The sequence below is a fragment of the Morchella importuna genome (assembly GCF_003444635.1).
Source record: "Morchella importuna strain M04M26 chromosome Unknown Morimp01GS002, whole genome shotgun sequence".
Lineage (NCBI taxonomy): Eukaryota > Fungi > Ascomycota > Pezizomycetes > Pezizales > Morchellaceae > Morchella > Morchella importuna.
In genome coordinates, this window is record NW_025763399.1 from 2,108,408 (window position 1) to 2,121,587 (window position 13,180).

Consider the following 13,180-nt stretch of genomic DNA (forward strand, 5'->3'; position numbering starts at 1 on the left):
CATGACGTTTCCGAACACGACTGCTCTTGCATACCATACAAAAAAGCGCCAAATCTACCTTTTTGTATGTCATGCAATATTGGTCGTGTTCGGAAACGCTATGAAGCTACGAGTAGGTACATACATGCAGTTAATTCTTTTAAAATCTTTCCGCCTTTGAACCTCAAATTGTTAATCAGTGTTCTTGGTGATTTCTAATTCTCAGGGCAGCCATCTATTGCGGAATTTACCTGCTCCTTCTATCTATCTCTGCCCATCCCTCAATGCACTTGTAAGTACACATAGCCTCTCGTAAAGTAAAACCAAGCCAAGGATTCCGAGTCAAAACCCATCCTTGTGTAGAAGGAACAAACCACGTTTCGGCGCACGCCTTTACTGACAGACCCTCGTGTTAAATAAATAGCCACCGTTCTCTTCTTCGTGGTCCTACTCACCACCCCATTAAAGTGGTACTAGCAAATCAACAAAAGTTGCTTCATCTCTTACCTTCCTCCACCAGAATATCAAGGCCCCTGGTTTCCCCTTCAACCCCGCTCTCCCGTCTATCCATCACAACCACAGCCCCACTTCAATCCCAACGATTCTTTCAGTCATCATCTGTCAAAATGGTCAAAGAACTCAGCTCGTAAGTTCCTAAATCTCTTCAAACAGCTTCCCCACATGGGAGATGCTCCTACTTTACCCTAGTTTGATGTCCACTTCGGTATGCTGACTCCGATGGATGGATGAAGTCACGAAGAATTCAAGAGTGCCATCGATTGTGACAAACTCGTCGTTCTTGACTGTTATGCCACATGGTGCGGTGAGTACTCACTCCCACCGTCAATGTTCTACTATTTTCTGTAGTATGCTGATATATCCTTTGGTCCAGGCCCTTGCAGGATGATTGCCCCGAAAATCGTCGCCTTCTCTCAGGACTACCCCGAGGTAGATTTCTGTAAAGTTGACGTCGATCAAGTACCGTCGGTCGCGTCGGAGCTCGGCGTTCGTGCTATGCCTACTTTCTTCCTTTTCATGAAGGGCGAGAAGGTTGCAGAAGTTGTCGGTGCCAACCCATCTGCAATTAAGGTGATAAACATCCCAGAATACTACTTACACACGCAATAAAGTCTAATTTGTTTTTACAAATATAGTCCGCTATCGAAAAACACAGGGCTTAAAAGAAGGTGTGGGGCTGGTTGCTTCTTCGCGGAGCATTAGGGATGAGGGGCTTTCAAGAGGCCTCGTTTGAAGTGCTTTTTGTTTTGAGAATTCGTTAAATAATTTCATCAATGAACGAGATTCCATCAAACAAAAGTTTGCGTTAAAGTGTTTATTGGTATTTATTATATCATAGGCTACCTCATTGTCTGCATGCCCTTAAATCAAACATGCAGCTCCTTGATTCCAACAGTAATAGTGGTTGTAGCCCCCTCGGTTTCTTTATTTTTATTAGCAGCCCTCTCCCTATCCCTAAGCTTCTTGGCTTCTTTCTGTTTTAGCTTCTTTTCACGTTTGGTATCGCGCCTTGGCTTTTGGGTGGGGGGTTGCGTTTGTGGTTCGTTTGCTGAGATCGGGTCATTTGGAATATCATTTTTGAGCGTCTTCTTCTCCTCATCGCCGTTTAAACGAATAGGAGATCTTTTTGGGCGGATAGCCTCCTTCTTTGTTAACCTTTTTACGCCCGGTTCGTCCTTGAGCCCCTCGACATTTTCCACAGCTTCTTTTTCTCCCAACACTACTATCCCATCCTCTATATCTTCCTCCGTAGACTTTGGAGAAATTGGCCTTGAGACATCCTCCCTTCTAAACGTTGATTTAGGCTTCTCTGCTTCGTTCTCATCCAACAACTGGGAAACCGCTTCGTCGACATTCCCCTTGCATTTCTCTAACACATGACGTATCTTTCCTGGGTCGACAATATACGGTAGACTCGAAGCAACCACCCCTTCCATCCACGGGAGCACATACGACGTTTCTCCAAGCTTCCGTTCCTGTTCTCTTCTACCCTCTTCAGTTAAAGGCACTGGAGTGACATTTGGAGGGCCCGTGCGAGGGCCGTCACGGTTTCGAATCGACGAGTAATGTTCCCATGTCTAGTAATCAAAATGGCAACGGAAGATGAATCTTTTTTTGTAAAAGTTTAAGTATATGGGGACAAAAGCTTACATGATACGCTATGTGCGCCGTTTTCTTGGACCCGTCGCCGCCGCCCGATACGACGTATGCAAACTCTCGTTGGTAGATTTTGACATCGCAGTTGTACTCTCGTGCGAAAGCACTAATCTCCATATTGTCCCCGTAGACACCTGGCTGAGACATGGTTTTGAGATGTTGGGCGAAAGCCTTGTCTATGGCATCCTCGGTGGGCCCAACGGTGGACCCTGCGGTATGGGCCTTTCTTTTGGGTGCTCTGCGGGCTGTATCGACATCAAGGAATAATTTGAAGTATTCTGCATGTGTCCTCATATCTAGAGTAATGGAAACCGAATTATTACGTTAGTTCAAGAAAGTTGAACTGGGGCTCACTTGCGTTCCACCACCCTCTCGCGGATCTCTACATGGTTACTCTCATGACCGTATATCTATGGAAAAAGTTAGAATATGACGTCTCAAAGTGATAGGTCTATATATATTGATCAATTGACCCCAGAGGGGTGTGTACGAACCTGGTCGCTGAGCGCGTGGAATAAACAGTTTCCGTCGCCAGATATATCAGAGGCATATAGGCCGACCCCGGCCAATAGTGGGAATTCTTCTGAGTAATGTGCGCCCCCCATCTCACAAAATAAAGTACTGCGACTAAGAGAAGGGAAGGAAGGGTACAATATGTTGGTATTAAGTAGGTATTGAAGCCGGCGCCGTTCCTGGCGCCTACATGCTTCGTATGCGTGTGCTATACCGTCATCGCGTATTATTCTTGGCGGGGCAAAAAATGTGTGACGATCTTAAGACTAAGGATCCTAATTATGGTCTTGTCCGTTTAATAAACTGATAAACAGGGTAAATAAATTGATTTAACGATGCATTTCATTTAGGGTATGCGGGGCCCTTCGAGCCAAGGCAGGTACCTAACAAGCTCATAGAGAATCACTCGGCTGTACCTACGTAAGGTTCTCTTCTCTAGTAAATGAGTGGAGTGAGGGATCCCAATACCTACATGTACTTGTGCGAATTGGTTTCCAGGAGACTACTATCATATTGTCTAAGGAGCTCAGTCAGATCTGGAGTAATAGTGAATTACGTAGTAATTAAAAACCGCATTTTTGATTACATGTAGGTACTGATGACTGACATGACACAGAGGAGAGCTATGAATGCTTGGCGCGGATTTGCTTGGCACAGCTGTCCCAGCTCGCTGACTTCTTTCCTTCCTTCTTAAGCCCCTCGTTTGTGCATAAATACAACATCTTCACCCCAAACAACTGAGCCGCCATGAACAACCAAACATATTATGAGCTCTACCGACGTTCCAGGTTGATAGTCTTTCAGTCCCCGGCCCGGGATGTCACTTCATGAGGGCTTTACTAACACTATTCGGGTAGCATCGGCATGTCACTCACCGATGCTCTGGACGACCTCATTAGTGAGGGTCGCATCGCGCCCCAGCTTGCTATGAAGATCTTATCTAACTTTGATCGCACCATTACTGAGGTTTTGGCTGATAAAGTCAAGGCAAATTTGACATTTAAGGTTTGTTTATGGCCCTCGAAAGTGCGGAGACAAGGGAGCTAAATAGTGTCTGCGAACCCAGGGCCACTTGGACACGTACCGCTTCTGTGACGAAGTTTGGACCTTTTTGATAAAGGATGTCACATTCAAATTTCAGCAGCAAGGGACAAACCCCAGCGTTACGGCAGAAAAAGTCAAGATCGTCTCTTGTAATTCGAAGCGACCTGGGGAACAGTAGTCGCGTTGCACCTTAAAGAATGGGAGTGATAGGTTTGGCTTTTGAGCCGCCTATGCATATTTTTATAGATGAGTTGATTGATATCAACCTTGTTTTCTGCGTGGGAACACCGGTGCGTACGCTGGCGTCTGTATTTTAATTGGGATTTCTTCTTTGGCCATGTTCGCCATGGATGGCGTTGTGTAATTTTCTTGTTAGTGTTTTCCTGCTTAATAACACAAAAATTGAAATCTTGAAACATTTGATCGTGACCGAAAAAAAGAAAAAGGCCTGCGGATTTAGGCACCCACTCATGCATAGCAAGCTTTCTGGTACCGATCCACACTTTGTGGTTTCGGGCATGTATAATTGGTGGGCACGCGTCTTCTCTGTCTCAGGTTCAAGAATGAGTATTTCAATGTGAATGTTCACCCCGAGCTTCCTTGCGTCGCTGACTACATGAGTTTACACGTCCATGGCTGGAGTAATAGAGTCTCAAACTACAGCTCTGCATTATGGGAATCCACCTTTACCTTTAATATCGTTCATCCTAGGCTCGTTGGGATGGGCACGAGACTATGCATAACCTAATTCTATTTGCTGTGAAGCCTCACAGGCCATAAGTATGTTCAGTTTGATCCAAGACAAAATGCCAATGATAAAGGGACCACCAATACCCCATTATGTAGACATCCTGACCCTTTGAGAGTTTCCCGCGCAATTAAAGACTCCAATTCACCCCCTAGGAAACTATAACAGAAACAAAAACAAAACAAGCTAATCCCTCGCAACATCAGCCAACTCCTCAACCAGCCTTTCCATATAGAACCTTCTGGCCGTCTCGGGAAGCCCCTCAAATTCCCTTGCAATCCTTCCGACTAACCCTCTGCCCTTTTCATATGCCGCTAAGTCTCTGTTCCCATACACATCTTTCCCAATGCCATACCCACTCTTCAAGCCCCTAAAGAACACATTGATAGCTATGCATGGCTCCAGCGGTAGTGCTGCATGGGGCCATAACTCTGGGAGGTATAGCACGTCACCAGGTTGTAGCACTGCTTCCTGAGGGTAGGTATCATCTATATCACCCTCGGTGAAAGGGTTGATAGTGGAGGAAGATGCCCCTGGGGGAAAGGAGAGACGCGTTACATCTGTAGGCGGATAGACACGAAATCTCTTCGTCCCTCGAATGTGACAGAGAACGTTGGCCATGACATCGAAGTGAAGCCACATACCCACTTCCTTGCTTGAGATACGGAACGGTGAGCTGTGTTCATTGGCTTTGACGAAACCAAGCTCTGAAGGTATTGAGAAGTCGGCAGCTATCTCCGGGAAGTCTTTGGATATGTTTGCGGGTTCCGATGTTGGGTTGGTGGCAGAGAGGGACCGAAGGTAGAGATATTCATGGGCATTGGGGTCGAAAGCAATGTCTATGAATTCTTCAAATGGCATGGTTTTGTAACTGAAGTTTTTGGATTGGAAAGACATGAATTGGGATTGAGCGGAGTGCACGATGACCTAGTATCTGTGAGTAGAATTCTTAAGAGAATTAGAACCTTCACTAACCTCGCGTTCGTTTCCAAGTTTCTCCTTAAGATACGCAGGGCACCAATTCTTGACACATTCTCCAATGTTCAATCCTTCCATAATCACGGGCTCTCCCGCTTCTCTAATCCTCTCAAAATCTTCAGCTGTTTTAACTTTCATTCTTTTTATGTCCATCGCCTGCGAGGTCTTGGGCCTAGGTGTTATGACACTCCTCTCCTCAAAGGGAAAGGTTTGTCTCCGTTTCTTCTTTTCTAGTAGTTCACCTTCTTCTAGGATCTTCCAATCGCTTTCTACTTCCCCGTCTTTGAATGCGTGTAGAGTCCACATTCCCTCATTGAAGCACCCACCAAAACTGAAGCAGACACCTCCACCACCGATGACGCAAACCTTGTCTTTACCAGCAAGCACAACATCATGGCCGATCAACAGCGGTAGCCTGCCATCTTCATGGGTGTATTCAACGTCAATGGCCCTAACTGTAACCTTCTCACAGTGAATCTCGACCATCTCATCCTCGCTTTTTATTAGTGCACCTCCCGACACACCTCCGATAACCAGAACCCTCCCAGCACCCAAGTACACAGCACGTGCCCCAAACCGCCTCAGCAAGCTCCTTGTCGAAAGTAGGTTGACGAAGCTCCACGATACCACAAGCGTATATGTATCACTGCCTTTGGTAATCTCCAGTCTCCACATGTCACCCAGAACCTGTCCTTTGGAATCCATTCCTCCGCTCAATATGCCATATGATTTGTCGGTCCAGCATAGCACAGCCCCAAATCTGGGAGAAGGCTTTCTGTCTGCCTCGACTTTGGCCCTCTTCCATCCATCGCACTCGCTCCATATCAACCACTCGTCTATAATTTCGTTGTCCCGCTTACCGCCACAGATAAGGACTTTACCATTACCAATTGCAGTGGCAGAGTGTCTGAATCTTCCACTTGGTAGGCTCTGTACTTTTTTCCAAGACCCTGCCTCAAGTAACCATACGTCGCTTAGTGATTGACCTGGTGATGTCCTCCCTCCGACCAGCAATAGCTTTCCGGGAGAAACCTGGGTCAACGTATGACACATGCGTGCGCCGGGTCCTGGGCTTGCGCTGATTGAGCATTTATGGTTCTTCTCATGCTCCTCCGCAATAAGCAAAGAAGATCCCATCCTGGTTTTTGTCCCAAGTCCTCCATGGTAAACCAGCTTGCCCCCTCCCCACTCTGCAGCCGCACCAAACCACCGTTTCAATAACGGAGACCCAGTATATTCCGCATCAAGCCCTTCCTCAACCCGCGATTCTTCCGAGCTTTGGGAGCGCATGTATTGGGGCCTATGGTCAGGGAAATAGCAATATTCCCCCCCTATCCATCTCATTCCTTCTTTTCTAAGTGGGCCGTATGGGTTCTCCCCTGTCCAGGCGTAGAGAATGAAGTAATGCTGGCAAAATAGGAAAAACTCTTCCCACTCGTCGAATAGTTCTATAGATTCTAGGTACTTTCTTTCCTCCTCCGTGACCATGCTGCTCCAGAATGCAAGGAGGTCGACTGCATCGACTGAACCCCATCCACGATCTGAATATCTAGCTACTTGGTTGGCAAGGGTTGGATATGAAAGAATCGATTTGAGAGGCGTGGGTAGAGAGTTGAAATGCCTCTGCATAGTGCGTGCAAATGGGTGGGTATCTCCAGAGGGAAGAAATTGCTCCAGTATGGAGAAGCGTGCTGTAAATGATATAAGTAACCACAAATCTACGAGACTCCACACGCATAAATTCAGGGGAAGTAGAGTTACCATCTGGAAGGGTAGCAATCCAAGCTACGAGTGCATCCACGGATTCTCTGTCCATATAGGCTAAAGAAACCTCCGCAGTGAAGAAAAGTGCACTCTTAGTGATTCCCTGACCGTCAAAGATGGCTTGAAGTGTCTTCAAATCTCGGAGGTCACAGCCAATGGCGAGATATTCTGAGCTGGAATAGTGCACATGGTTCACTGGTGGGTCATGGACCTTGGGTTCTGTAAGGAGGGCTACTAGCTGCGGGGTTTCGCAAAGTGTTTGCACTTTCTTTCCAATCAAGTCTGGGTAGTCGATATCGATGTATAGGATATCGCCACAGACATTCTTTGCTTCTGAAATACACTGGAAAGGTAACGGGTCACTGCCAGTTGTAAAGAAGGTTAATGTATTGGGCGACGAGGCAGTTCAATACTGATAAAATGGGGGAAATAAAAACTTACTATCCGCATCCTAGATTTATAACGACCTTCTTTGTCCTGCGGTCAAAAGGTTCCTCGGAAAGGAAAGAATGCACCACATATTCTACAGCACGCATACGTAGCCAGTAACCCCTATTTATTAGAGGGGATCTCCTCTGCGGCTTTTTGACAAAATAACGCAGAAATTGGTGTTCATCCGGCTTTGAGTAAAGTCTCTCGACACTTCTTTTGCTGACGATGGAACTGTTATTTGTCTATCTCATGGTGTTCAGCAACAGAAATCACTGTGGTACGAAAGCAGAGGTTGATTCTGGCTCCAGGGGGTGAAGTGGGGAAATTATAAACTGGAAATGAAGGGAAAAAATATTCATACACCCATAATTGCGCCGTCTCTCTTCTCCTTCTCTGATTTTGGGCCATCTTTCTTCTTCGTAGGAGGTTCCATGTCGACTACTGATGGGGATGTGAAAGGTTCGTGGTGTAGAGGAGCTTGTGGTGGTTATAAATCGACATTTTCAACGGTATCGTGACTTTTGGTCTGTGTTTAAGTTCTTGTGCGGGTGGTGGCTTTCGCTGAGGGGTCCCATGCATGGGCGGCTGCCGGGACTTTCCCTGGGGTGGCTAGCCTCACCGTTCAGCCTCCTTGCACACTTATTCAGGGCCCAGATGCCAGATGCTTCGATCCTTATCTTCACCTCCATGGCCATCGCTGACCTCGAGTACCCGCCCCATGCATGTCTACAACAACCACAGCTAATCGTCTCGTCTTCTCGGCATGGGCCTTCTGTCAAGAGGTAAGCAGTATGGTAAAATACATATGTACCTATACGTAGAGTAGAAGTAGAGCCCATCAACTCTACCCACGCTCTCTATCCTCGGATATACACTACTAAGTCTGTACCTTATGCCCAAAAATCTCTAAAAATTGTGCATATACCACAAAACTCTGTAGTTCCCGTCCTAACTGCATAGACGTACCCGAGCCGAGCAACATCTAACTTTCCGGCTCAGATCACAAGGCCTTAACTCCCGGCAGATGAAACCTGAAGTGTCAACGGCTTTCTAGTGGCTGCTGTGAAGGTAAAGGCAATGGAAGTTACCGGGTCGTACATACATGTACATGTATCTGGAGACGAAAGCGCCCCAGAAGATCGTTCGTAGGCGTTCTTTAGAGTACTCTACATGTAGGTACCGGTACGCTAAGTGACAAGAGACACGTATGCACTCTACTCGCAATTACTGTCGTAAAGACTTAACGTTTTAAAAACAGACTATTATTGCATATCATACAAAACCGCGCCAAGTGTAGTAAAAGGGATTACTGCATGTAGCCATGCTTTCTCGAAGATACATTGTAGGCCGAAATCTAGACTCCATGGGCCGAGATATGTAGGGTATCGACTACTAAGTACTTCATGTGCATACTTACAGGAATACATGTAATTCTTTGCTAGATACATGTTGAACTTATGTATATATCTACATACTGTGCTCTTCTTAACCTTGAATGATTTCAGTAACCAGGCCATCTTCACACGCCACAGGACGATTGTGTGAATTCGCATTACAATTTCGCCATGTACAAAACCCAGCTAAAATTGAAGAGTCCCTACTGGATTACTGAGCTACTACCGTAGCAGTCCCTCTATTATACATGTACCTACATGTATGTACTACATGCATCTCCAGCTAGGGCGCCTAGTCTGCATTCCGCTACATGTAGTTATAGGCTCTAGGTGTTTTGTAATTTGTATTTCGAATGGAAACTGTGTAGATTCGAGTGATTTGTGTTTAATAGAACAAATCCGAACCCAGCAGGTATCGTGGTTTTCAAATAGACGAAGTCAATAAGACCAACGTCTGGATGGTAACGAGGAGTCGGGCGTGTGCAGATCATTGCCCGGACGCCTTTCCTCTTCGAGTTAGATCTACATAGAATACACTGTCAGCCTCCCCTCCATGCGAGACACCCATCATCATCACCTCCAACTTCCTACCACCATCCCTCACTACCGTCACCGATCGACATCATCAACAGTTCAAATAAACCACATCCCAGCTATTATCAATCTTCTAAAGAGTCTTATTCTCCTGTGGATCCACATATTTGGACTACTATCACTACACTGTAATAGCACTGGCTTCTTCGCTTCCTAATACCATGAACTTCGTCACTTTCAACCAAGACTTCTCATGTCTTGCTGTTGGTACTCGAACCGGATACCGGATATACAACTGTGAGCCGTTTGGTAAAGTCTATGAGCAAAAGGAAGGTGACATCTCTATTATAGAGATGCTTTTCGCAACCTCTTTGGTAGCTCTTATCTTGTCGCCTCGCCGGCTGGTCATCACCAATACCAAGGTTGGTTCTGGGGTTTCTCTTCACAACTCCCAGTTTCTACCAATGCATATCTGACACGCTCCCAGAGGCAATCGACAATCTGCGAACTGACGTTCCCGACTTCCATATTGGCCGTCAAACTGAACCGGAAGCGTTTGATTGTGGTTCTTGAAGAGCAGATTTATGTCTATGACATCAGTAATATGAAGCTTCTACACACCATAGAGACTTCGTCTAATCCCAATGGTAGGACTAGTATCCTGTTTTTTTTGGGGGAAGCTTTGTTATTAATACGTTGTGCTCCTTATTAGCCATCTGTGCACTCTCGCCCTCATCTGATAGGTGCTATATCGCCTACCCCCGCCCCACTTCTACTTCAACACCATTCGCACCACCTTCCCATGCTCCCACAAATTCTAATGCAGCTCCTCCACCCTCTGGGGATGTCCTTCTTTTTGATGCCCTTAAACTCGAAGCTGTGAACGTGATCGAAGCTCACAAATCCCCGCTCTCTGCCGTAGCTCTTAATAGTGAAGGTACGTTATTAGCTACTGCCTCCGATAAAGGCACTATTATCCGAGTATTCGCGGTTCCTGCGGCACAGAAAGTATTTCAATTCCGGCGTGGGACATATCCATCGCGGATCTACTCCATGTCATTCAATCTTATGTCTACACTACTCTGTGTTTCATCGGCGACAGAAACAGTACACATATTCCGTCTTGGGGGTATGATTTCTGAAGGTGCATCCTCAAGTCGTAGCATTGACTCTGGAGGAGGTATCTCGCCAACAGGCTCAGTAGGCTCTTCTCCTTCAAACCATGCAGGGGCTGCTGGAGCTGGTTTTGAACATTATATGGAGTCAAGACGCCGGAATGGGTCAGGAACATTTGGATCAATGATCCGAAGGTCGTCACAGCACATTGGTCGCACGATTGCCGGTGCAGCGGGCGGCTACCTGCCACATGCTGTGACAGAGATGTGGGAACCAAGCCGAGATTTTGCGTTTGTGAAGTTACCAAATGCTGGTGTGAGAAGCGTCGTGGCTTTGAGCAGCACTAGTCCGCAGATTATGGTCGTCACTAGTGATGGATATTTTTATGTTTATAACGTAGACATGGAGAAAGGTGGAGAGTGTGTATTGACAAAGCAATACTCGTATGTTTCCCGTATTTAGGATCTTTGGGTCGGCTTTACAGATGCGTAGGGACTGACCTTTGTTATGGGACACTATAGGTTGTTAGATTCCAGTGAAAAGATGGGTCAGAGCCTTATGTATGAATGAGACTGTCTAGTCAATATTCGCACATACATAACTCAGCTTATGGCCAGCTTTATGAAGGTTAAACTTGGTGATATGTTGAAGCTTTTTCTTTGCTTTTTTTGTGTAATACTCTGACAGGCGTTGGTATTTTATCTATATTTACGTTTTAAGTACGTTTCTTCTGCTTTTTTTCTTTCTCCCCCTTTCACCACTTTATAGTTCTTTCCTCCCCCCTCCCCCTTTTTTCCCCTTTCTTCCTCCTCCTCCTCCTCCTCCTCCTCCTCTTCTTTTTTTTTTTGCCATTTCACCGGTTTTAGAACCGAGAGGGTGGTGGTTTCTGGATATATATAAGTGTGGGCGATCTGTTGGCAGTGCTGGTGCGTATCAAACTGCATAAATCTAGGAAGAATCAAGCATTGTTTTTAAACCCACCTATATGAGCTACTAGATACGTATGTAGTTGTTGTGGTGGTAACTGACACATACTACTATCAATTCAAGATTGCTTTTTTATTTACTTTAGATGTCACATTGGGACTGGTTGAGTTTCGATTAGGAATGTTCGTCACCTGTGGATTCCATGCACCCGTGCCGAAGTCACCGTCAACAAGGAAACATAACATACAAATCATGGCTCGTAGGATCGAGTGAGTAGCAAGGGAATGGGATCGGGATCAGGAAAGAATAAGATTAGACAAGGAGTCACTGGGTTTTCGATTACAATGCGCTGATAAGAATGGGGGGAACAGCGACCTTGGTACTCAATACATCTATGCACCGTTGGTGCCAGGATACCATAGACTCTACAGAAGCCACAGGCGGGTGTGTAGCGTAGAAAAAGTTCCACGAGCTATCTACCCCACTTGTTGGTGTACGTAATCTAAGTACCCCGGGCGCCCCCCCCCCCCCCATGTTGCAACACACATCGATAATCCCCACGCAAACTTCTACTAAAATTTCTCTGTTTGTGAGACGTTGCTGACGGCCTGCCGCAACCGATGTTCGAAAATCTCGGATAGTATGTTTCGTATCTACATGTAGCTTCACAAGATAGCGAAGTTAGACATGTCATGTAGCTAAATGCTTCATCATATTACCTCTATCCTTCTAATATCCATCAGTCTCGTCTTTTTGAACTATTTTTCGTAGGTACAAGGTATGTGAGATTTTGTTGCATGAGTGACAACTATACGATACACAGAGGGGCCTTTACACACCCGGCCGTGTAACTCTTGGCATAGAGGAACATCCATCCATTACTGGTACTGTAGTTATATTTACCAGTGACGAACACATGTGAACCTAGATGTCGACTCAGAGGCCATATAGAATTCACATCAACTAGGATTACTGTAACCGAGTGATAATTCATGAACTACTGAATTTGAAACAATAAAATAAGGCTATACATGTCTAATTAAAGCCAACCTGACGGATTGGTGTTTGATTTAGATAAGATTTCTCTGGGTGGGACTTTATCTAACTGGCTAATTAAATCTTTCTCGTTAACCCCACCTACTGAGTTAGTCGGGCGCGCAGCAAAGAATATAATAACAGCTACTGGTATACTTGCGGAAATGTATACGGCTACAGTGTCCGGGCTACTAGAGCTATAGAGAGTAAGGTCATGATCATAGGGGATGGAGAGTAGCCACGACTTGGAGCTCGGCGTGGGGTAGAATAGGAGTTTCTCGCGGGTGATGTATTGGAGGAAATCGTTTAGCTCTTTCATAGGATGCTCCAAAGCTCGTAAACTGGCTCGTATTTGGGGTCTGGGGCTTTAATATAATACATTGCTACAGATGCACTGGTTTTGGCTTTGGTTCTAGTTCTTGGGAGCTGGGAATAGCGCCGTAGAGTGTATAAAGACCTTGGATCCTTGAAGCGCGTAAAGATCAGTTATTCCCGCATCTATTCGGGCCATGGGGCTATTTATAGTTTGGTATGACTTTTG

The 13,180-nt window shown here is 45.8% G+C and overlaps 6 protein-coding genes across 6 annotated transcripts; 4 read left to right on the forward strand and 2 right to left on the reverse strand.

Annotated features, from left to right (window-relative positions):
- Positions 1–263: 263 nt before the first annotated feature.
- Positions 264–1,160, forward strand: LAJ45_01410 (uncharacterized protein; the record flags this gene model as incomplete). The annotated part of the gene is made up of 5 exons (XM_046111005.1): positions 264–271; positions 404–625; positions 732–802; positions 872–1,068; positions 1,134–1,160. The coding sequence occupies 5 exons, from the start codon at positions 264–266 to the stop codon at positions 1,158–1,160; spliced, it is 525 nt and encodes a 174-aa protein (XP_045976183.1).
- Positions 1,161–1,364: 204 nt separating this feature from the next.
- LAJ45_01411 (uncharacterized protein) lies at positions 1,365–2,759 on the reverse strand (the record flags this gene model as incomplete). The annotated part of the gene is made up of 4 exons (XM_046111006.1): positions 1,365–2,075; positions 2,149–2,450; positions 2,513–2,564; positions 2,649–2,759. The coding sequence occupies 4 exons, from the start codon at positions 2,757–2,759 to the stop codon at positions 1,365–1,367; spliced, it is 1,176 nt and encodes a 391-aa protein (XP_045976184.1).
- A 655-nt stretch (positions 2,760–3,414) lies between these two features.
- Positions 3,415–3,889, forward strand: LAJ45_01412 (uncharacterized protein; the record flags this gene model as incomplete). Its single annotated transcript, XM_046111007.1, has 3 exons — positions 3,415–3,455; positions 3,525–3,672; positions 3,734–3,889. 3 exons carry the CDS (start codon positions 3,415–3,417, stop codon positions 3,887–3,889), a joined length of 345 nt encoding a protein of 114 aa, XP_045976185.1.
- A 756-nt stretch (positions 3,890–4,645) lies between these two features.
- Positions 4,646–8,066, reverse strand: LAJ45_01413 (uncharacterized protein; the record flags this gene model as incomplete). The annotated part of the gene is made up of 5 exons (XM_046111008.1): positions 4,646–5,386; positions 5,435–7,128; positions 7,199–7,563; positions 7,643–7,875; positions 7,995–8,066. The coding sequence occupies 5 exons, from the start codon at positions 8,064–8,066 to the stop codon at positions 4,646–4,648; spliced, it is 3,105 nt and encodes a 1,034-aa protein (XP_045976186.1).
- Positions 8,067–8,287: 221 nt separating this feature from the next.
- LAJ45_01414 (uncharacterized protein) lies at positions 8,288–8,687 on the forward strand (the record flags this gene model as incomplete). The annotated part of the gene is made up of 2 exons (XM_046111009.1): positions 8,288–8,415; positions 8,594–8,687. The coding sequence occupies 2 exons, from the start codon at positions 8,288–8,290 to the stop codon at positions 8,685–8,687; spliced, it is 222 nt and encodes a 73-aa protein (XP_045976187.1).
- A 1,095-nt stretch (positions 8,688–9,782) lies between these two features.
- On the forward strand, positions 9,783–11,247 carry LAJ45_01415 (uncharacterized protein; the record flags this gene model as incomplete). Its single annotated transcript, XM_046111010.1, has 4 exons — positions 9,783–9,983; positions 10,049–10,208; positions 10,274–11,120; positions 11,199–11,247. The coding sequence occupies 4 exons, from the start codon at positions 9,783–9,785 to the stop codon at positions 11,245–11,247; spliced, it is 1,257 nt and encodes a 418-aa protein (XP_045976188.1).
- Between the last annotated feature and the right edge of the window lie 1,933 nt (positions 11,248–13,180).